The sequence below is a fragment of the Anarhichas minor genome, unplaced genomic scaffold (assembly GCF_050575085.1).
Source record: "Anarhichas minor isolate MPS153535 unplaced genomic scaffold, ASM5057508v1 ptg000002l, whole genome shotgun sequence".
In the NCBI taxonomy this organism is placed as follows: domain Eukaryota; kingdom Metazoa; phylum Chordata; class Actinopteri; order Perciformes; family Anarhichadidae; genus Anarhichas; species Anarhichas minor.
The window spans coordinates 9,080,133-9,104,489 of NW_027466448.1; the positions used below are offsets into that span (position 1 = coordinate 9,080,133).

General features: G+C 42.0%; 2 protein-coding genes across 3 annotated transcripts in view; one reads left to right on the plus strand and one right to left on the minus strand.

Annotated features, from left to right (window-relative positions):
• Nucleotides 1–7,873, minus strand: anxa4 (annexin A4). Its single transcript, XM_076089127.1, has 13 exons — nt 7,752–7,873; nt 6,418–6,468; nt 5,249–5,336; nt 4,470–4,564; nt 3,438–3,551; nt 3,056–3,146; nt 2,400–2,479; nt 1,901–1,957; nt 1,729–1,822; nt 1,127–1,222; nt 781–839; nt 545–667; nt 1–232 (listed from the first exon to the last, which is right to left on the minus strand). Exons 2-13 carry the CDS (start codon nt 6,424–6,426, stop codon nt 176–178), a joined length of 963 nt encoding a protein of 320 aa, XP_075945242.1. The 5' UTR covers nt 6,427–6,468; nt 7,752–7,873; the 3' UTR covers nt 1–175.
• LOC142947453 (AP2-associated protein kinase 1-like) overlaps nt 7,663–24,357 on the plus strand; it is a 20,564-nt gene continuing 3,869 nt past the window's right edge. Inside the window, exons 1-20 of one of the 2 annotated variants that reach the window (XM_076089061.1) lie at nt 7,663–10,196; nt 11,339–11,457; nt 12,786–12,894; nt 13,069–13,211; nt 13,589–13,710; nt 14,064–14,145; nt 14,475–14,607; nt 14,725–14,828; nt 15,130–15,212; nt 15,376–15,536; nt 15,916–16,037; nt 16,574–16,942; nt 17,236–17,381; nt 17,495–17,703; nt 17,805–17,894; nt 19,059–19,154; nt 19,577–19,684; nt 19,828–19,995; nt 21,200–21,307; nt 21,697–23,199. In XM_076089061.1, the coding sequence (XP_075945176.1) occupies nt 10,034–10,196; nt 11,339–11,457; nt 12,786–12,894; nt 13,069–13,211; nt 13,589–13,710; nt 14,064–14,145; nt 14,475–14,607; nt 14,725–14,828; nt 15,130–15,212; nt 15,376–15,536; nt 15,916–16,037; nt 16,574–16,942; nt 17,236–17,381; nt 17,495–17,703; nt 17,805–17,894; nt 19,059–19,154; nt 19,577–19,684; nt 19,828–19,995; nt 21,200–21,307; nt 21,697–21,797 (2,736 nt within the window). In that variant the 5' untranslated portion in view covers nt 7,663–10,033 and the 3' untranslated portion in view covers nt 21,798–23,199. Of the gene's footprint in view, nt 10,197–11,338; nt 11,458–12,785; nt 12,895–13,068; nt 13,212–13,588; nt 13,711–14,063; nt 14,146–14,474; nt 14,608–14,724; nt 14,829–15,129; nt 15,213–15,375; nt 15,537–15,915; nt 16,038–16,573; nt 16,943–17,235; nt 17,382–17,494; nt 17,704–17,804; nt 17,895–19,058; nt 19,155–19,576; nt 19,685–19,827; nt 19,996–21,199; nt 21,308–21,696; nt 23,200–24,357 lie in introns of those variants that run through there. The other variant, XM_076089053.1, reaches the window with a different exon arrangement.

The following is a 24,357-nucleotide window of genomic DNA, read 5'->3' on the forward strand; positions in this document are numbered from 1 at the left end:
TAAAAGGTCACTGGTCTTTGGTTTAATTGGTATTGAAGTTAAAACAGTAAAACAAGGCACGTTCAGTGAAATGTGAAGGCCATGGAAGAAGAGAACGTAAGATAAAGGAAGTCTTCAACAGAATAAGAGCTCATAATGTGAAATAAAGAGCTGGAAGTCGTTCTGATGGTTTCTTTTACTCGCCTCCGCTCAGCTGCAGCAGGATTGTGCGGTAGTCTCCAGATGTGTCTCCCTACACAGTGAGAAAAAGATCTGTGAGACTTCAAAAGGACCAGTGTAGGGAATAACTGCAATCAGTGTCACCAATCCAAACTGTCAAAAGACCTTTTTTAAAAAAACAACAACAGACAATTCAAATGATTTATCTTAAGATAACCATCTGAAATAGCAGCGGTAATACATTGAAGTCTTGTCACAGTTCAAAACTACATTAAGGCAATACATGAAGTGAGAATCGCAATTATTCCGATAATATCACAGCTGATGTATTGCAGAGTTTTTTGCTGACTTGAGTATGTCCCGCCCCCAGTGTTTAGTGCCTCACCTTGATGAAGGAGTAGAGAGTTTTGCCATACATCTTCAGGAACTGCGCCTTGATGTCCAACATGTCGATCTCCGCCCTCGCAACCATTATTCTGATGAGCACACTGTCTGTAGTGCCCAGCCCCTGACGAGAGACACAGTGTTCACATGGCGCTGGAGTTTATAGATATAGGTACATAGATGGATTTCATTTCACATTTCAGTATAGTAGCTCCATTAGAAGCATGAAATATTTACCTTCATTGATTTGTATAATCGCTCTGCAAAGAAAGCCGTCTTGTCTTTTATGCATTTCACTGTAAAGCAAAAACAAATCCCGGTACATGAGGTGCAAAGCTCTCACAACATGGATACAATAAGCTCAGTGGTGGAAGTGTGGAAGCTCTGTTTTAAGAGTGCAGTGCGTTTCTGCCCAGTACTTTACAGTATTTTCTGTCTATAAAGTTAAAATGATGGTTTCTGGCTTTTTCTTTGTCTGTGCTCATTTGAACTTAAATGGTAACAGCTTTCGCAACAGTGTTGAATCTTTATTAAATTGGCAACAGATGTCTATTTGATGGCGCATGTCAGAGCAGAAACAAACCTATGGCCAGAAAGACGTCCTCCAGACATCCAGACATCTCCCTCTTAATGCTGTCCTCGATGTCCCTCCCAGAAATCTTCTGGTACTCCTCGAACACTGCAGGAAGAAGACGACCATCACACACTGCTTTTTCTTTATCAAACTCTTGACGCCACACACTTCGTGTATGAAGATTAAAGATATTAATTGTATGTTTTGTACGTTAATATATTGTAATTGTCCGAATCCCTGTTTGATTCACATAGCGTCGCACTGGAAAAGGGCCGAAAATGATCCTGTCCACCCGTTTGTCATGTTTCCATCACTGTCGATGGGAGCTGAAGCCGATAAATACCCGTGACTACTGCAGTCATTTGTCTTGGGAATGAATTGGCAATTGTAACCGTTGTCACTAAAGGCAAAAATCCTAATGTTTGTGGGTGTTAGTGTGTTTTTGTCCATTGCGCAAGGGGCTTAATAATGCGTTTTCTCCTAAAACTGCCACAAAGGGTCAGTAAAATCGGCAGAGTCTGCTACATGAAGTAAAAGGTAGTATTTTCTTTTATAAACTCAAGGATATGAAGTGTCTAGATTTTAACATGGTGTTTGTGCTGTAAGAATACCTCGCAGCAGATGGTTTCGGTTCCTCACACAAAGCACCGTGAGGAATTTAACCTCGTCCGTGCCCCATCGTGCCTCACCAGCCTCATAGATGTCCTATAAATCACAAACGTTAAAATAACTGGGAGCCATAATTGAAACGCATGCTTTCATCTGAAGAACCTGGACTCTTGCCTTGGCATCGAGAACAGCCTGGGCCTCGTCCACTTTGTCGCTTTCATCCCGACCGGCCTGCGATGCAGAAAACAGAACAGCTTAACAGAAAGCCAGTGTAGGGTTGCACAACATTGGAGAAGCGAAAAAAAGAGAAGAGGAAACGGTTTCTGTTTTTATGACGCAGAAGTGACTGCTGCTTCCTCCACAGTCGGTGGTTGATAAGGTTTTCACACCAACTTCTTACTGTCATTTTGCACATCCAAAAACATTTCAAAATTCTTTCTTTGTTACAAATCAACTCAAAGGGAAATGTATTTCATCAAATGCTTTCCAGCAAGGAAGTGAATACTTAATACTCTACTTTAGAAGTTTTACTTGTTTTTTACTTGACCTACATTTTTCATCAACTTGAATCTACAGTTTATAGAATGCACTACTTTGTGATCGCTAATAATGTGCGACTAAAACATGCACACTGGCCAAAGCCAGAAGAGGTTATGGGCTAATGTTTGCTCACCGTCAGTAAAGAGACCAAAACCCTCTGGAACATCCCTGATGTGTCTCCACACACAGCGTCTTCCAAGGTGTTTCCATGTTCTGCCATGAAACGAAAAATAAAATATAAAGCACTTAATCAAATGCTTGTTCAATTCTAACGACTATGGAGCAGAACAATCAATACAAACTGACATAATGAGCCACCGCATACTAGATGGCTTTCTATGAGATTAGTAAAAATAATGAGGTTTGGAAATCAAATATTTACAACCGAATACAGTTTCATTAATGTTAAATGGGTTGTGATCTAAATTCACCAGACTGTTCGTATATGAAATGTACATGTAACACAAAGCACCACAAAACAATGTATTTATACACATTGAAAGACATTTAAAACCACTTTGACAATACTTGCCGACTGCCGTCACTGCAACCACAACAGAACAACTACGCAAACAATAAACTGCCTCATAGAGAGCAGCAATGGCTTTTATGAATAATTCATGCCATCCACTGTTTTCTAATAACGGATGTCATTGCATCTCCAAATAAAGAACAGAGGCTCTGTCACTGATACACAATATCGAATATCATTCACAACCCATAGGCACCGACCGACACTGAGACGTACCACGACCTGACGTCATAAATTCTGCACACTTACACACTTACGTTTCTTGTACAACTCATTGATGGTTTTTATTTCAGCATTTGTCCTTGAGGCCAGAATATCGACAAGACAGGCCTCTTCAGTTCCAGCCCCCTGTTGATGAATGGATTTGGACACGTGTTAGAAACAAGAAGACACGAGGGTGTGATGCTTTACACTGAGAATATGAGACGTTTATGAACTAAAGGAAATGTAGTTTGGTGGGATTCTATATTTGTGTGTCTGCTTGACGTGATTTTGAACGAAGAAATTAGATAAATCAGGCTTTGGACGATACACAAACACTACTTGTTTGAGGGTGAATTCATGATCGGCTTTGGTCTTTTCATGGGATTTGTTGACGATATGAACAATACAGACGATCATATGATCCTAAACTCTGACCTTTATGGCAGTTTTCAGCTCGTAGGCGTCGTACACAGGCGCCAGCATCAGCAGACCTAGAACGACACACCTGAAGTTCCCACTCAGCTCCGAGGACAGATCGTCAGCCAGGTCCTGCAGGAGGACGGGAGCAGATGGATTAACAGAAGAAAAAAAACATCCCACCAGTCGTTCCAAGTACTTCAATAACTGAAATCAAGTGGGGCATCTGTAACGAAAGCTAATTATCTTCACATTAAAAAAAAACAAGTAAATCTTGGCTTTGTGTTCGGGTTTTGTGCTGCCAGCGTGGACATGAGACATGACTTCACGCATTCCAGCAGCAGGACTTGTCTCCACTAGAGGGTGTGGTTTCTGGAGACGGTTTTGTGAAACACACCACTCGCCTATGTGACCACATGTGGGCGTCACCACATGTGCAACATGACTCACTCTTTCTGCCTGCGAGGATTCTGCCTTTTTTTCGTTTTCTGCAGCTCCCTCTGTGGAACTTCCAGATAACTTTATCGACCTCTAACCAGACACTGCACAGTGGGTTATTATCTCATTATGGAAATACAATAAACATCTAAGTTCCCTTTTTGTTACTATATTGATCCATATAATCATGCAACAAAGAAACGGCCAGCAGGGAAGCGTACCTCTGTGGGTTCACTGTTCTTTTTTTAATGGTAGTGAAAATTTGACTTTCCTCCAGAAGACAAGGCCCTCTCTGTCCTGGTCTTTGTTTACAGGGAGGTATTCATTTCTGCTTTACAGTTAATGATTAACTTGCACATTATCAGCAGTATGTTAGCACAGCAACCTCAAGTTAAAGACTGAGAGTGTACACAATGGAATAAGAGATGACACATCCACGGCTGCTGCTAATAGTCTCCATCAAGGCTGCTTTTTTTTAAAAATTCCTCTGGCGCTCCAGCTGCCGTTTCTGTGCCTCTCCTGCTTCATGCATGTGGACTGATGTTGAAAAGCGCAATGACAGAGAAACTTTGTTTTGCTGCCTTCGAGCGCATGCTCAGTCAAAACTCTCACCTTCCCCACTGATTGTTTGTAGGCCTCTTTGATGCGCTGCCTCTGGGCATTAGTACGGTGTGCTAGGACCTTGGTGATAGCTTCCTCGTTAGTGCCTGCAAGACATAATACAATACAGAATCTGTTAAATGATCATATATTCCTGTTCTTGGAGAATCATTGAAGAACAAGAGTGCAGCCCCAATGTGAAAGACATAGAATCAGGCACCAGTGCTGCAACCCTGGAGTATAATCTTCACACACAGTTGTTTGTTTGCATCAGCATAGAAACCATCTGCTTTCAATCGCGCTCAAGCTAGAGTCAGGCGACGATGATTACGCTAGCCAGCCCTAACAGCATCAACATGCTATGCTGAAAATCTGATGACAGAGAAAGAAGAGGCATTGTTATGTGCTCCTGAATGTTTGTTAGGGTGTTTCTCTTCGAGTGGTGCAACATGGTTTCGGGGACAGTGCAACCCATAATGAGATTCATTTACTACTACTTCCTGCATGATCAGCAAGCGCAAGATTAATCTTCCCTCCATATCAGAAGTGAAGGAGCTTTACAACACGGTGTGTGGAGGTGAGGCAAAGTACAACGATGAATGGGCTATGAAAGTAGAAAAGCTAAAGCTGCCATGATGACACACTGAATTTAGTTTTCAAGCTTTCCTGGAGAGGAGGAGACAGGCCAAAGAAAAGAGTCACTTTCCTCATGGAGGCTTCGTCTTAATGACACAGTCAAACACATCTTTAGCTACCGATGGTTTCTGGATGACAGCGGCTGGATCACTCACCAGTTCCCTTCATGGCTTCTCTCAGACTCAGGACATCAGCCTCGGCATTGAAACCGGCCGCCTCAGTCACTGTTCCACGCTTTCCAATCTGATCATAAGTGACAAAAATGTCATTTATTTATTAAACAGAAATAAAATAAACAGACACACACTTAAATTCCCCTTTCGCTAAAAAAAAATATGTGTTTGCTTTCACTTGGATGTTTGACCTTCGCTGTGCGGGAGGATGTATGTGCAGTTTGACACTAGAAGGCTGTTTTCACATGTTTCTGAATGCTCACCTTTCAGCATACCTCTGAGTACGAGGTGTGGGGATTTAAAACACCCATAGCACATCAATGTACTGTTCACTGAAGTAGGAGACATCTTGTGTCAAGCAGTTGAACTTTTGAAATGAACGATTCTGGATTTTTATAAGAAAGAGTTGTGCTTTTAAGAATTTGTAAGTAGTTTATGGAGTTTTTTTTCAAAATATATTTCAGACAAATAATTATTATTCAATTAACAGTATTTTTTTTATGTCTTTAAAAAACTGGGATCATTCATGTGTCAGAAGGAGGTATATTTTATCATTTTAAATGATGTGAAATGTATTTTTGAGTCATTCATAGCCGACTTGTATACATCAATTAGGATCATTTCCACAGCTGGAATGGTCAATTTTAGTCTCAATCAAAAAGACCAAAAGGATTTTCGACACTGCTTTATGACTTTTCGCGCTGATTAAATTTGCTAAACGGCTGATAATAACATTGAACTGCACGTTAGTATTAAGAGTAACGTCAAGAAAAAAAATGCAAACTTAAAAATGATATAGACTATAATTTCAAACCACAATTTGTGTCTGTTTAGTTTAAAACAAACGTGACAGTAGAGTTAAGATTTTATCACCAGTTACAGTAGCAATTGTGAATTACAACAGTACCATATTACAATAGAGTTATCATAAAAGATGAACATTTTCATATTTTATTACAATGGAATTATAATAAAAAATGAACATTTTCATATTTTATTGCTACCCAGGCCTATTCAAAACCAAGCACAACAAAAGCGTCTCATGTCCAGTGTACAGCCTCTGCTGGTGATGCAAATACATGTAAATACAGTTGATTATATGACTATTGTCTGTCCAGCTCGATGGAACATCAGCTATAGGACGGACTCACCGCTGCCATTGTAGGAAGAATGAGGATTTTCCAAACTGGAGGTGCAGAAAGCTACAAAAGAATAAATGCATAATGTTAGTTTTGTCACTTGCACAATAATCCGTTTATAACACAAAAACAACTAATTCAATGCAGTGTTAGGGGAAGTAAATTGTTAAAATGTGACCCTCATTATCTTCTGATCAATATTGTATGCAGTTCATCTTAGAGAGGGTTTCCGTCACACACTTTTGGTCATGGGCTCTCTCGCGTCCCTCGTCTGAGCTGGTCGTCCCAGGAGCTAATCTCAAATAGCTGCTGTTTGTTTGGACACACCTGTAATTACTCCACTGAGAGCAACTATGGAGGAGTTTCCCTCCTATTTTGCTGCAGGGATCAACCTACCCTCTGACGTAGTTATCATAGATCTGTCAAAATCCATTTATTATTATTTAGTTATTGAGAAGGCTCGTTTAGTCGACACGATCCTTATGTTCTACTTTGACAAGACCTCGCTCCATTTTCACTCGAGCACAATGGAGTTTTCAGACAAAAACGTGACACCTGTCCTGGAATTTGAGAGTAGAGACACTCACTCATCAAACAGTGTGTGTGTGTAGGTCAGCCACACCTGCGTGGTGTAAATACTGACTCCTACAAACACTTCACAACATGTGTGTGAATACACACAAAGTGGATCCAGTTTCTAAAGCACAAATAGTGTAAATATTATGAAAGCCTCTTCTGAACAAACAAAATGTGGGTTAGCTCCACGTGTGAACCACATCAGTGTGTTCCACTTCACTTTAATTGTGTAAATGTGGACATTGTGTGTGTGTGTGTGTGTGTGTGTGTGTGTGTGTGTGTGTGTCGGGGCTTGAAGGTCATTCACCTGTCAAAACTATACCTGGGATAAGTATCCTGGATGCAACTGTTTAATCTCAAATGCATGATTTATTGGATATCATTATATTGTATGACGTCAGCAAGTTCATTGGATATTGAGCAATAGTGAGAAAGTTTAGTCCGCTGTGTCCTATATTAAAAGCAAAGACTGAAAAGGCTTTACCATAGTTTCCAAAGTTATTGAATATGAAATGTGTTCCCCAAAATGATAAAAAGCTGCACTATGATTCTCCGGATAGCTTGGTTGGATTATTTAAAATGCTGAGAAAGCGTCGCATTCAAAGTGATTCAGGAAGCGGAGCACTTATGAACAGTTGACTATGAAGTTGGTGGGCACACCCTGCAGACGGAGGGTTAACCGCCTCAGTCTGAGCTCTACTCCACCGAAATCAATAACTCAAAGCACCAAAGAAACAGCATGACTGCCCGACACCTGAACAGCATCTCACCTGTCCTGAAGACAAAGTATCCACGTGAAGCTCGTCAAAAGGTGAAAGCGTCAACGTAGCAGAAGACTGCTGCAGTTTATATCTTACAGCTGCTCTCACGTCCCACCCACTTTCATGCAATTTATTTGGCAGGATCCTCCTTTCACGCTGCATTCACGGAATGTCGAAGCTACAACTACTAAATGGAAATACTGTACTTTTTACTTTTCTGCAATTATTTGACAGCTTTAGATACTTTTACAAATGAAACAAGATTAATGCACGAATGTGAGAATTCTTATTGTTTTTAATACTTTTGAATTGTACACTATTGATTGGACAACACGAGCATTGAAGGTGTCACTTTGAGCTTTGTGTAGCCTAATTATGACACATTTGCAACTATTTTCCGAATTTTTACAAACAAAACGACAGTCAGCCGATAAACCCATAATGAAAGTGATAGTTTAAAAAATCCTCCACCTCTACCAAATAAAAACAGTAGGCCACAATACTGCTTTTATATTAACGCATAAGTAATAATAATTCAATAATACAGACCTTCACCTTTTTAATACTTAAAGGGACAGTGTGTAAGATTTAGTGGCATTGAGTAGTTTATGGCAGGTTGCAACCAACTAAATAACCCTCATTCCCCTAACTGTTTTCAAAAAGATATACAAGATTTTAAAAACAAATGAATTCAGAACAGATTTAGAAGTTATTTATAATTTAAATATAGCTAAATATTGTTTCTAGAGCAGCAACGTCACTATATAAAGTCATTAATATCTCACTGGAAACAAAAGTTAAATGTCAATATAATAAATAACATTTCTGTGTGAAGTTTATAAAGAATGAAGAACACAGACATCTTTCAGTATCAGTCATTCCTCCTCTCCTCTGTCCTCCTTGTTGCTTTGTCTCAGCTGGCAGTGAAGTTTACAAAATAAAAGCTTTCAGCCGATCATTCATGCTGTGCCTGTGTAAACATAGTGGTGGTGGCAGATTGAATTTACATGTTCACATGTTCACAGATGTATTGATAAAGTATTGGCTTATTACTCTCAAATATTGTATTGCACGTACAGTAACAACCCAGAGTATCCTTCACTTCACCTGGTTCACATCACCACAGCTGCATATCGGCTCGCGCTTTGTGCGTGTGTTCTTAGTTTCGGGTGATAATACACTGATTAAAACATAGTTATAAACATTATATTTTATAATGTTACACAATGTCCCTTTAAATAGAGGCTGACAGTGAACGGTTTTCCGAACTTCTGGTGTGTACGGGCTCAGCGATGTGACTTGAACGCGTCGTATGACCTCATACGCTGAGGGGGAGGGGAGGCTGCAGCGGCGCTCTGCAACTACAATACCCACAATTCCGTCCGCGCGTCGACAGCAACAGCTAGGATGTTGCGATATCGCGGGCAGCCAGATTGCTGTGGTTGCAGAGATTAGGCTGCTGGGTTGAAACCTCTGCCTAATGTTTTGGTAGATGTCAAATTATATGGTTTCTCATTTCAAGTCGCAACAGACGGAGGCTTGAGTTTCCTGTCGACTCTGCGCTTTATATGTGTTGATAAACGGCTGCATCGCGCTACTGCGCTAGCTTACTAAAAATCACAGCTTTTAATGTAAAAGGAAGCAATTAAATAGCTGGACAGGCAGCTATGTGCCGTCTAACGGTTGCTGCACTTGACTGAGGATGGAAAGATTTTTTCGGGGAACGCTATCACACGAGTTAGACGTCGGATACATCGCACCCGAAGACATTATCTTCAGAGGATAACCTGGATAACCTTACACGAAATGTCATAGTGCGTAAGTAGCTAGCACTGAGCTAGCTTGGTAATGGCTATACGAGATGGAGAAGGACCTTGTGTTATCATCAGCAGCAGCCGACCGTGAACAGCTGGATGGATAGCTAAAGAAATACTTTCTCCGGAGATGCTTTAGCCTCCTGGGTGGTGTTAACTCACTTACATAACGGCTAGTCGCAACCGCTCTAGCTATCACCAACTGGCCTGTGTTGGCAAGCAAATGGGACATTTGCCACCCAAAAAAAATCTGTGTTGTCTCAACATCATAAGTGACGAAAAAAGGCATCACTGCATGTTTTAAAAGGCTGCAAATAGACTTGCTTGAAGCGTCGACTTATCCAGGTTTACAACCTGACCTGCGTTATATATCAGTGCAATAATCCACTGCACAGGAATCACTTTATCAGCGCGTGCGTGTGTGTGTGTGTGTGTGTGTGATCGAAGCCGCAAAATACTCCTGGTCAATTCGCCAACATGAGGAAGTTCTTCGATTCTCGCCGGGAGTTGGTGAACTCCGGGCCCGGTTCTGGAGGAGGAGGTGGCAGCTCTGGGTCCAGTCATGCGGGCGGAAATTTCATCGGCAGAGCCTTCACTGTCGGGCGGCACCAAGTCACTGTTGAGGAGATCATTGCTGAAGGTGAGAAGGGTTTGTTTGTTTTTGGGCCCCCTTATATAGTTGCATGAGTATGATGTGTGCCCTGCAAGCCACATGCATGAGTCACGTGACAGAGCAGGGGATGTATAGCCTTATTCCATCCCCACAGGAATTATGCAGCTTTGCATCTATGTTTCTTGGATACATGAATGCAAAAAGAAGAAGAAGAGGCCCACTGTTTTCTGTCAGCTGTGCTCTGACTAACAGTTTCCTGTTAGCTGTTTTATGATTCATAAGTGTGATTCATGGAGTTGGAGACCTACCTGGTGCCGGACAGCAGTTATTCGATGCCTTTTTAATATTAATAAATGAGGGTTTAGTGTACACTGAAAGCTGAGAGAAAGTGGGGGTAGATTACTAATGCTGAATGGGAGGCCTGTACATGACCCAAAACAATCATGCTATTCATCATTTTAAACATCTTTTTGTTGTTCTTACATTTCTATTTGTAGTGTTTTGTGTGCCAAGAGCATCCAGTACAGTATAAATATTGAATAAGACAATTTTGCGGCGATGTTCTTACCTCTGGACATTCCTTAACTCTGACTTTTGATTGGACACAAGCTACTAATCTTATTACCCACAAAGGCTGCAGTAATTACGTCTCCTTTTACATTATTATTATTAGTATTGATGCAAACCCTCAGCCTCAGTCTGCACTCGTGTTCATGGGTATCTCTTGCTGATTTACAGTGTTACTGTGCCGTACAATAGCCTTTCACCCATGTCAAGTTGAGGATGCAGTACAAGCCGCGATGTCTGCCTGAAATTGATGACTGTGTCACAACTAAACTCTGCAAAGTGAATCTGCGGTCTGAGCTATACCAGATGGTTTGGCCTCCATGTAAAACCCTGCAGCAATGACATGACTAATGCATAACGCTATAAGGCTGCGCCATTTGTTCCTGATTGTCCGCATTGACGTACGGCTACGTGGACACAGATCGCAACAGTGGTGGCAGTAATTGGGTGTAAAAATGAGCGTGTCAGCTACATTTCCAAAAAGGGAAACTTGTGAGAATGTTGTGATGCTTTCATCCTTTCAATTGTTGTATTGATTGTGATGTAATCTGGTAATAATCATGTCGTGTGATATGTCTACCATCTCTTGCTCGATCCTGCAGGTGGCTTCGCAATCGTGTTCCTCGTGCGAACAAATCAAGGGGTGCGTTGCGCCCTGAAGAGGATGTATGTCAACAACGAGCATGATCTGCAGGTGTGCAAATGCGAGATTCAAATAATGGTGAGTGGCTGAGGTTCAATATTTCTGCTTGTTCCCCCTGTGAGCTCGTGTGATTATTCTATGGCACGTCACAAACTGTGTGAAGGCCACTGCAAAACAAAGTGAAACTTAAATTGTGCTTGAACTTTCCAATAAATCCACACATGCAAGTTCTCTGTTCTCTCAAGAATGACTCAGAAGAAGTGCTGAGAACACACAGAGCCTGCAGCAGCGTTGTTTGGATGGTTGAACTGTATTTATTCATCTGGTTCTTGGTGTGCTTTGTTTTTGTTTTCATAGTGTTGTCTTGCATGTTGTGCTCTCCCCCTGCAAGCTATTGTGCAATGAGTTGTAGGTGGTATTTGTATGAATATCATCTTTTCTGAAGCATTCATTGTTTGGTAAAACGTTCTAGTTTTTCCACTACGGGGTCTTTGCCAAATTCCCGTAACATTGAGCTGAATGTGTCCCTGCTATAAATTTAATGTAGATACGGATCACACGCTGATAAGATGGAAGACTATCTCTGTATTGCCTGACCTCTTGGCCTGTATGTGTATAATAGACATGCATGTCATGGTAGCTTATCACAATATGTAGATATTCTATCAGAAGAGTTGCTTGTGAAGCATTTTGTGTTGCTGGATTCCTACGTTCAGTGAGCTCACACAAAGCATGTTTCTTCTCTGTCTGAAGCACCACTCAGGAAGGAAGGGAGGCAGCAATGGATGGTCATTTACAAAAACATGGCTGATTGTATAAACGTTCAACAGAATCTCATGCGGTACTTTCTAACAGCTGAGGTCCTAGTTTTGCTATTGAGACCAGCAGTGACGGGCCCTCAACTTTGGTTTAAAGGTGATCTCTGGAGTGTCATTCCTCTTCATCGGATGACATGTTTTCTTTACCTCTCTATCCAATCAATTCTCTCTCACTCGCTCTCTTACACACAGAGGCCCATTGACTGACAGACAGACAGACAGCGAGACAGACGGTGCTTCAGCTCAGGCGCAGTACTTGACATTTGTTCATTACCTAATGGGCTCTTGATTTTCAGCTTTCTCTTCCAGCTCCCCCTGCAGGCTATGGCCTCAAACTGCATCACTAAACAATAACCGGATAGAGTTAGATGATTTATGGTATTAAAACTTGTCGGCTGTCAGATTTCATTTTACCGCTTCTGTGGCATCTTTGCAGAATAACGAATGCAAAGTAGAAAACCATGTCGGTATTAAAATGCTTCACCGGTCATGTATATGCCACAGCTTTGCAGACGTTGTGCTTTTTGGTTCACACTTGATGAACAGCGGTTTGTTGACGCTCTTGAACGTGTGTTTGTGTCCTTGTAGAAAGACCTCGTCGGTCACAAGAACATCGTCGGTTACCTGGACTCCAGTATTACGGCTATGGGATCGAGGGATGTATGGGAGGTCCTCATACTCATGGACTACTGCAAGGGTGAGCGCGACAGGAAAATGTGCTTCAATTACTCAAGGAGTTTGGGTAACAGTTTCAGAATGATATGAACAATATCAGCGTTTTAAAAGAAGAGCACACCCAAGTTCAGGCTCATTCATACACCGGTGACGCCGTGTCCCTGTTGTTTGTGTGTAACTGGATATTGTTTTGCAGGGGGCCAGGTGGTCAATCTGATGAATCAGAGGCTGCAGACCGGCTTCACTGAGGCGGAGGTGCTGCAGATCTTCTGCGACACCTGCGATGCCGTTTCTCGCCTGCACCAGCGCAAGACACCCATCATCCACAGAGACCTTAAGGTGACACAATTCTGCCGTTGTTCTCCTGTGAAGTGCTCTGCAGTGTGTGGGACAGGACAGGCAACCCACTCTGTGTTCACTCAGGGGCAACACCCACTGTGGATCACCATGCTGTGTGTATATTTTTATTATCTAGTTCTGCAGAGCACAGTCAACTGACTTGAATCCTAAAGACTTAAAGGGTGGCCTCACCTTTTTGTATTCATCATTGTCTGCAGTGTACATGTAGCAGGAGGCAGGAAACCCCTGTGTTTGGTTTGGCAGAATGGATCAAGTACTGGGCCGCCTCTTAACGGGGTCCTTTTCATGTATGACCACCCCCCATGTTGCTCTTCATGACCGTGTGCGAGTCTCATCTCTCTCGTACATCTCTTCAGGTGGAGAACATCCTCCTGCACGACAAGGGTCATTATGTGCTGTGTGACTTTGGCAGCGCCACCAACAAGTTCCAGAGCCCGCAGACTGAAGGAGTGGCCGTCGTGGAGGAAGAGATCAAGAAGTTTGTGCCTCTCTTTGTCTGCTTCGGCAGATATTTGCAGCTCGCACTCCTTTAAGTCATGGCTGCACAGAAACTGTCTGCAGTTTTTCCTTCATGAGCAGATTTATTGACATTTTATAGACTAATGGAATCATTCACATCATACTTCAAATAGACTGCAGGGCTCTGCACAGCACTCTTAGGCTTTATTTGATGCAAAGTTAAATTTGTAATGTATAAATCCGCTGCTTTCATTAGCATTCGTGTGCGTCTATCAGCACATAATAATGTAGAGGCCACATTAAGAAACTGTCAGTTTTCTGACTCATTCTGTCCAGTTTTATACTCACTGATCTATTCCTGTTTCCTTTCAGGTACACCACTTTATCATATCGTGCTCCTGAGATGGTGAACCTCTACAATAACAAAATCATCACCACAAAAGCCGATGTCTGGGTGAGTGAGGAGGACAGACGTCTGTGATAGTCATGCACTGTGCTACAGTTACAGTGTGTTTTACAGTAGAATCCAAGCTAAACATAATGTTCGTTAGACTAATATTAAACCTGTTGATTTGTGAAGTACATTTTAGTGATTGTTTGTTCTTAAAAGGGAACTTTATAAGCTAATTGAATACTTAGTTTTCAACATTATATCTGCTGGTATTTAGAGAGGAAAAGCTATTTGTTGTGTGACTTTCTGTGTGTTACTGATATTCTTTGTTAACCGTCTCCTCCTGTGTTTGTGTGGTGTGACGGGGCGATCGTGTGCTTGTCTTCTCCCAGGCGCTGGGCTGTTTGCTCTACAAAGTGTGCTTCTTCACTCTGCCCTTTGGTGAAAGCCAGGTGGCCATCTGTGATGGCAGCTTCACCATTCCAGACAACTCGCGCTACTCTTATGATCTTCACTGCCTCATTCGTTAGTCCTCCTTAAACATTAACTCGTGTTTTTCACAAAGGCGCGCACTTGTGTGTGTGAATACAGACTTTCATAACTCCCCACTATCCGAGTCACGCTGTCTTGTTTTTTTTTCAGGGTACATGCTGGAGCCTGACCCAGACAAAAGGCCAGATATCTACCAGGTGTCCTTCTTTGCTTTTAAACTAGCTCAGCGGACCTGTCCTGTCCAGAATGTGAAGGTCAGTGTCTCTCAGCACCAGCGTCAGCGGAAATATTTGGAAATGCTTTGCTCTCCCTCATCAGGAATTGATTTTCATGTTGTATCAGTAGAATCTGCTGTGTGCTTGTCTGCCTGATCAACCAGTTGTCACATCTGCACTCATCAGTTACAAACAGTGAAAAATGCTCGTCGGCTATTGCCAACTGCAGGAAGTTTTTATTGTCAAATTGTTTCTGTACCGTTGTCATAGATAATGCTGTCTTATGGAAATTCAATTTCTTAAAAGATTTTGCATTTTTTTTTTTTTTTCTGTAATCCAGAATTCTCCAATTCCTTCTAAACTTCCTGAGCCGATCAAAGCGAGTGAGGCTGCAGCAGCAAAGAAGAACCAGACTAAACCCAGGCAAGCATGACCCGCTTTACACGGCGTCACCGTTAAAGCTGTTGTAACACGACATTTTGTGGAAGTAATTAGACACAGTCAGTGTTGATACTCATTAAATAATGATGTTAGCACTTTTTGCCGTGATTACCAAGAAGGCCCGACATGCTCCCTGTGTTGCCAGACTGACTGATCCAATTCCCACCACTGAAACCTCCATCACCCCTCGCCAGAGGCCCAAAGCAGCCCATACCCAGCCCGCGGCTGGCATCCTACCCATCCAGCCGGCTGCTCTCACCCCTCGCAAGCGGGCTAATCTCCCAGGTGGTGCAGCTCAGCCTGTGGGTACGTGCAGCGCTCCGACCTTATTCTCATATCCGTTGTAGGGAAAAGAAACCGAGCTCTTGAGTAAAGATGCAGGAATCCCTCTAATCTTTTGTGCACACACCGAGCACCCCAATTCTCAACAGGAACAGATGCAAGTTGAGACTTGTGCAATTTAAAGCAGTCTAACCACAGGCCCGAAGTGATTATGTAATGATTTTCTCCACAGTCTGATACGCTGCTTCTGTTGCTGTACCTGTTACAAATCACTTTGATGTCTTTTGTCAGCATTAAACGGATTGAAATGCTCTGATAAACCTGTTAATGTTGCTTGATTTATACACTGTATGAGATGTTTCCTGAGTAATCTGTAGTCTGTGCTCTTTTTAACATCCCACAGGAGTCAGCTTAAACTTCTCTCAGCCAGCTGCAGCTCTGCAGTCACAGAAGGCACAGACTTCCGTTCTGCCACTCGTCCAGTCACAAAACAATGCAAGTCCGGCTGTGGCTCCACAGAAGCAGGTACATACGGACCAGTGGCACTGAAATTAATACAAACCCTGAAACGTATCTTTCTGGATGAAAATGTGCAAAAAAAGGAAAAGGACCGAAGCAAACATCTCAGTAAAGTATAATGGTTGGTTACTTGTTTCAGTTTTAGTAGTTTTAGTAGTTTGACAGAAAACTAAATGCAACAGTTTCCATAGTTGTTTAGTCCTTCATCAAGTTAAATTGGGTGGTTCCCGTTTTGTAAATATGAGGATTTGATGCCTTAAGTCATTGTAAATTGAATCTTTTGGGGACTTTGGGACTGTTGAGCAGATAAAACAAGCAATTTGAAACATAACCTTGGGCTCTTGGGCATTGTGATGGGCATGTTACAGTCTCAATCCAAAAAACAATTAATTGTAAGCATTAATGGAAAATAACCATATGTATCGGTCCTACACAAATATATATTCTCAGCTGCTCACAGGACCTGGAGCACTAATTTAGTTACGGTGGTTTGTAATTTAATGAGTGACAACCGATTCTGTCATAAATCTTTTGTGTGACAGCCAGCCGCAGCTACAGCAGCAGAGACTACAGCAGCAGCAGCAGCAGCAGTCGTGTCACCAGTGACCAAGGCTGACGTCCAACAGCAAGCACCGCCAACAGTCCAGCAGCAGACCACACCCCCCTCTGTGGTCAGCGCCACCTCCCAGCAGGCAGCTCAGACTCCATCGAGCCCGGCTCCACCTCAACGCCCGGCTCGACGCAAGCAGGCTCAGCAGCCAGCGGCTCAGCCTTCACCCGGCAAAGCGGCCTCCGGTCAGACGCCCGTATCTCAGCAGCAGCAGCAGCAGCAGCAGCAGCAGATGACTCAGCCATCAGCGGCCCAGGCTCAGCCCGCCTCCACTGAGATCAGCCAAAAAGCTGCTGAGACGGTAAGTGGCCTTCTGCCCACCATCCAGCTTCAAGTGGTGCAGAGCTGTCGGAATTGATTTTTCCCTTTTTTTTATTTGACGGTAATGGTTTAAGTGGCATGGCCTGGTGTTTTCTTCATCCACCTTCTATTGTTTACATTGTTCCTTAGGTATGAAAATATCGTAATAATATTAACATTCCAAATCATTTAGCTCCTTTTTGCCTCCGATGAATGTGTCTGTGATTGAAATGAAAAGTTAATAACATGGCTTGTGGATTTGTGTCTGAGATGTTTTTGCTTTCCCTCCATCAGACTCCACCTGCTTCTCCAAAGACTACCGAAGAGCGAGGCCACCAACGCACACCGAGTGACGCCTCAGCGAGCAGCGTTGCCGGAGTTCCAGCGAGCGACTCCTCACTGCAGCCTCAAGGAGCTGACGGAGACGCTGCCCTCAACCAGTAAGTTGCACGTGTACTGGCATAAACCTAAATAACAGCTCAAATTCAAGTGGCCTGGCAGTTTATATTATAAACTTTATATTATAATATTTTGTGCGTATTTTTACCCGTAGGTCACTTGCATCTCAACCAAGCACCGCCCAGCTCGTTGAGCTCGGTGTTGGTGACGCAGATCAGGACCAAAACAAAGATGGCTCCACTGTTCTTGCGTCCGGCGATGCCGCCAACACGCCAACACAATCCACGTGGAACCCTTTCGACGATGACAACTTTTCCAACCTCACTGTAGAGGAATTCAAAACGGAGGACAAAAAGCCTACTGGTACTATTATAAGTACTACCGTGTATAGTACCATGAATATGTGTTTTTAATATGTTTTAAACTGTTAATAACTGTGAATTTCCTTTTTTTTTTTTTTTCAGACCTACCTTCAGAAATGGAGCCATCATCCTCAGAGGAGCTGATACCAGGCCTGCAGGCCTCATCTGTGGATAATACACCTCAAGATACTGGTACGTCACATTGTTTCCCTTCAGACAGTCTATAAATTCACTGTTCTTCTTTTCTTGCTTCTTCATGGACCTGAACCCATGAAACACCACAGTCCCTTTAGTGGCATCATCACGAACTCACGCTGTTTCTACTAACAGTTTCAGACTGACAAGACATTTAAAGATATTTCATAAAAAGCAAATACTTTGTCTTTGGAGTTATTTAAGTCATTATACAATAAGTGTGATAAAGCTAATGAAAGCAGGTAACCAGGGTCTGCTGCAAACAATAGGAATTTAATCTTGTTAAACTGTGGAAAAACTATTCTGTTTAACTTTAAACCAATTAGATGCTAGCTGTGGAGGCATTTGATGATTGGTCTTTACAAACATTTGTTAAAATTTCCATATCTTTGGGGGGGGGGGCATGTCCCCGCTGTCCTCGACAGCACTGAGCGCTTGTTACCACAGTTCTTCGGCTCAGACTGAGATTTACAGGAAAGATATCTTCATAAGTTGTTCCCCACTTCAATGCTCACTGTTGTACCGATGCCACATGATGCATTTTGCTACACGAGTCTGAAGGAATATAATGTAATGTAAACCTGTTAATGCACCTGATCCATTAATCTGATGGCCTGAAGAGGCTTTCAAAAGCAAGCTGCCAATTGTGCATCACATAAATAAAATAAAAGGGTTCAGTCAGAACGAGGGAAACGCAACATTTTAATGACATCACTCATGACGTTAATGTAAAGAGAGTTCTGATGCTACTGCTGCTGTACTTGGCAAATGTTTTCTTTAACGAGAAGGAAAAGTTCAATAATTGATTCGCTCATATACTGTCTTAGGTAGCACTGTGAGTCTCACTCAGTCTAGAAATATTCAAGAGAGAGATCATACAGTTTGTTGGAGTGATAAAAACACACTCAAGGAATTGCTGTGTTTATGTAGACGTGTGAAAACTGGATTTAAGGCACCCATAGTTTCTCTTTGTAATACCGGCTACAGATAACAAAGACGCACTCGGTATTATTAGTTATAATTGGCCTAAAATATGAAATACTTAAGCCAAGTTTGAACCATTTGTAATGAAACATCAAAATAAATAAAATCTGCTTCCTCCCATAATGCATTTTTAGACTGTTTGGGCTTCGTAACGGATTATAAGTCTCTGTTTCGTAGTTGAAAGACCTTCAACCATTCTTGATGTGGAGTCAGGCGCCTCTCTGTTGGTCATCCCGGATCCTTTTGGTCTCCTCGACCTGTCAGATGCACCAGGTAAATACCTCTCTCCGTGGATCCATATTACACACAAATACGCCTTTTTATGGTCAAATTATTTATATATACAGTATATTGTCCAATTAAAATCATGAAACATGGTGTTTAAGAAATCTATATCCTCAATATTTGAAAAATGTATGTGTTGTTTGTCCTTATTAATCGTTAGTAAAATGAATAAATAATAAAAAATGAATAAATGATGCTATGACATGGTCGTAACATCTGGTACATGATCAACAGCCAGTCTGGCTCCAAACCATTGAACACACTCCTTTCAGCCCGTAGTCATCCGTCTGTCCACTGTACTGGCAGTATTTCTCTTTGAGCCTTTTGCATTTTTGCAACAGCTGGTATTGTTATTGCACTTTGCTAAAGTACGTCTCCTTTATCGTGTCTTAATTCTTCATTGCCTTCAGAGAAGCTGATTGAAGGACTCAAATCCCCAGACACATCTTCGCTCATGCTTCCCGACCTCTTGTCATTGTCCGATCTCTTCGGGGGCTCCGTGGAAGATTCTGCAAAAGGTGTGTGTGCGTGTGTGCGTGTTGCAAGCAGGCATGTGTTTTGTTTCTAAGTCGGAGGCTTAGTGCATGATTCTTAGAATCCCTACTGAACTAAACTGTACCCTGTTTTCTGTCTACCTTTGGCTTCTCCTGACCGTCCGCAGACCCTCTCGCCACAGACGACTCTCTCCTGGGCTCTCTGCTCTGTGGTCCGTCCGCCCCTCCAGCAGCGAGCAGTGCCGCCTCCTCCGTCTCTTCTGCTCCCACCTCCGCCGCCTCTGCTTTGGATGATTTCAGCCTGTTGTCTGGAGACTGTGCACAGCCTGTAGCAGGTAAGCTGTAAGAGTCTAACGACTTCTTTAATGTGGGATGTGTTCACCGCCCTTAGCTCTTGAAAGCCGTTGTATAGTTTTAAAATAGTTCCGAGACCTAGGTCAGCTGCTGAAAAACACCTCTTTATGTACCAGTTCCTTCTGAACTAAATGTTTTATCAATGTGGTGTCTCAGCTGCAAGAATCTAAAGAGATCCTGGCTGGTAAAGCCATATGGCTCTTTGAGATTTTGGAAGCTTCCAAGGGAGGTTTTCTCAAAGAAATCCAAATATATATTCTGCCGCATTTTGAATCCAGCCTCTTTGTAATAAAAGCTGGTACGTAGGCCACGCAGCGGATCAGTAAGTGTGGCTCCTTGGGGCCCAAAGGACTTAGCCACCGATAGCAAGCTAAGGGTCTACGGACAGCAAAGGAAAGCTAATTATTAGCTGTTGTAGTTCAAGCTCTGTGGCTCTTGTGTTTTATCGAAACAAGTTCTCCAGCGATATAGACAGATGGCGAACGGTATTCCAATGAATCAATGCAAAGATGGGAGGCGCCATCATGAAACCTCCTCGAATGAGAACACCTGATCTACAGAGCTGATAGTCATGCTCTGATCGGCAACATGGACTTAAAGCTATTGTCAACACTAGAGGGCAGAAAAACTCCAAAATAAACTTCAGAAACTACAACTTTCAAACTCCTTGAGCTGTTGATGTTGACATAAGATTACTTTATTATTTTGTGCAGAAAGCTGGAATTTTTAAAACACTGACAGACTGTTATGACATAACTTCATACATTTTCAACATTCAAGGCAAGTAAATAAAATGATAAACTTGATCCATTCCCTGTAATGGGTTTCCTGTGTATAGAGGGATTAATAACTTTTAATGGAATACCCACAATGTGTGTCCCACATTGAGAGCTGCACAGCTGTGAACGAAGGCATTTGACTGCTGTTGACGGCGCCAACTCTGAATCAGTGTGCAGCAGCTGCATGATCCTAATTACTGCTGATCTCTCCTCATAATATCTCATCAAACAGGATTTGTACCACTGGAGAGCTTCTGATGTGGTTTTGCAGTAACTGCTGATTTTTATGAAAATGTTTTATCATGCCGATGAAGCTGTTGAGTCTTATTGTTGTTGGCCTAAACTATTTGTGGGTGAGGCATCTACTCTGCAATGCTACGACCCACCTTTCTTCTATCCTCTGCAGACTCGTGTCTCCTGATCTCAGACTTTGAGCCCCAGCAGCCCACAGCAGAGGGAGGCACAGAGGACGAGTTTGATCCGATTCCCGTCACAGGCCGCAAGAACTCCCAAGGTAAGTCTTTACGTTGTCCGCCCACGGAGGCGCAGGTGGGGTCACGTTGGTCTTCAGGATTAAAGACTCAGGGATTGGCTCTTTATTGGAGTTTCCCCTCAGTCGCATGCTGATATCCTAAATAATGAATAAAGTCATAAAACCTACTGATAACAGGATCAGGTGCATGCACTGCTTTTGCATCCTCAGAATGTTTTTAAACCAGTAGAGGTAAATGGGTAAATTCTGCCCTCTCTCTCTCTCTCTCTCTCTCTCTCTCTCTCTCTCTCTCTCTTCCCCTCCCTGACTGCTCTGTGTGCTTATCGTGACTCCTGCTCTTCTGCCCCCCCCCCCCCCCCCCCCCCCCCTCCTCTGTTTGCCTGTATTCGTCTCGCTGTCTCTCCGGCCAGTTTCAGGAGGCCACTCGCGCAGTAACAGTGGCGGCTCTGAATCCAGCCTGTCCAGCTTGGCCCGCTCCATGCTGCTGGTGGACCAGCTCATCGACTTATAGACGCCCCCCCCCCCCCCGCCCCCCCAGTAGAGGCTATAACACTGGATTATAGACTGGCATAGCATAACAGCAATCAACACTGTTGTCATAGCTCGCTTCCCCCCCCCCCCCCCCCCCTCCGGCTGTCATCTCCATTCTAGTTCCGACAGTAGAAACGTCCTTCGCCTTTCAGTGCTTCTTCATACCTGTCCTCTCCGCCGCATCGACTGCATTATCTGGCTTCTCTTCACCTCTCACCCTCTCACTCACATTTTCTCTTTGTTGTAGTCTCATGTGTCGTCCGTCCATTGGTTTCAAAAAAGTGGCCAGTACACTAACATCATCCTCTCCAAACATTAACTATTACATCTCTCTCTCCGTCAATCAGGATGTATTATTACAATCCAGTTTGTTTGAGCAATATTGCATTATGTCTAATAGCGAAACAATAGAAGATCATTGTTGTAATGTGCAATAGGCATATAGTTATAAGTGGTTGTAGTTATTATCGTGCACAAGTGAAATTGTTGTTGTTTGCCTTTTTAAATTCTCCTCCCCGGATTTATTTGCACATTTTAAAGTAGGAACCATGGAAAGGTTGAATGACCATTTGTTGAAATACGGTCAGTTTATTTCTTCTACAAAAGGGAAACTTAGTCATGTAGCTTGATTTGCACAGTAGCATAAATGTTACCTCTTTGGTTTGAATATCTTTAACAATTTAAAGCTCCATAGATTAGACTGAAAAAACCCAAATCTGGCCATAACCACCATGCTGAGTCATTGTGAGAAACGGTGAAGTGCCATAAAGTAATCTGTAAATAAACTGCTGACTGGTGCAGAAAGTATATCAGCTGAACTCTAAATATTTAAATGATGTCGAACAGACAAACTGAACTTTTAAAATGAGGACCCGTTCTCATGATCGTATTTTTGATTTCATCCTTGAGGCGAGCAATGGCTTGTTTTGGAAGTAAATGACAAATCAGGGTCATTTTAACAGTGTTTATAGCAGCGTGCCATATCAATAGAAAATGCATGAACTCATGACAATAATTAGAATAATAAGCCGTAATAGAATATAGTAGAAATGCAGTAGTGTTTATCTAGAGCGAGACCATTAACGACTGTTCAGGTAAACCTTTTGGCACCAACAGAAACAGTCTAATATGGCATTTTAAAAATCACTTTCACTCACTTGCACTTTTTGTTTTGAATATCGACGCAAGCATTCATTCCGCATTGTGCAATCCTTCCCACATTCCTGCCATTTGTTCACTCCTAATTTATGTAAATAGATATCTGCGACCCCTGCAGGCTCTGATCCAGACCAGACAATTGGTTCTTCTTCCCGTGTAAATATTAAGTCATTGTCATGAAGCTTTACTTGTGGAAAACATATTGCTTTACTTGTGGAATCTCTCATATATCCATATATATATATATATATATATATATATATATATATATATATATATATATATATATATATATATATATATATATATATATATATATATATATATATATATATATATATATATATATATATATATATATATATATATATATATATATATATATATATATATATATATATATATATATATATATATATATATATATATATATATATATATATATATATGACATTGTTTTCCTGTTAATAAATGTTAATATGAATAGAGTGTTAGAGAATGAATGTAAAAAATGAATATTAGTCTTTAATAAAAAATATCTATGATTCTGACACCATAATCACTGAATAATATTGAAGAATACTATATATATATATATATATATATATATATATTTCATTCCTCTTTGTGGAATTGTGTGTTGAGAGGTTTTTGTTTCTTGGTTCTATCTATTCAACTATTGTCAGTAAATTAAAATCCTCGTCTTTGTTCAACCTGGAGATTAGGCTGAATGCCTTGTCTTATTCCACCTCCTCTACCTTTGTGAGCCTGTGTTTCCTTTGTTTACACGGACAGATGTGAAGGGTTATATTTTTATTCAAAACCGTTTTTCCGGAAGGCGGGAGTTCAACCTTCTAAATCTTAGTCCCCGTTTCATTTCATCGCTAAACTAGGAGCTTTTTCTGCAACTTGTACTCTGTGAAGCTTTGTGTTCAGCTTTACCTGCTTTGGTGATCACAGAATTCATATCAAAAAGCAAAGCATGGCAGTGTTGTTGAATGTTCATGTGTGTCGGTATATACAGTGTTATGATAAGTATGTGTGTGTGTGTGTGGAGTCAGAATTGTTGGATGTGTTTCCCAGTAGCCCACTTGTGGTGTTGTTTGCTGCAAATATGGCGACGGTTGCGTTGTCATTAAAATCTCTTCTGAAAGCACAGCCCCCCCCCCCCCCCCCCCACCCCCCCCTAAATTCTCTCAGGAAGTCAGAGCTACATCTGAGAGTTGGATACGTTTTGGCCTACTGCTCCCCAAGTCTGCGCTCCGTATTGCAGTTTAGTTTGTCTGAGAGGTGAATGTGTGAGGGGCTCTGTGACGTGTGAGGAGGTTGAATCTGGAGACGCAACACAAATACAACATACAAAGATATCAGCTCCAATCAGC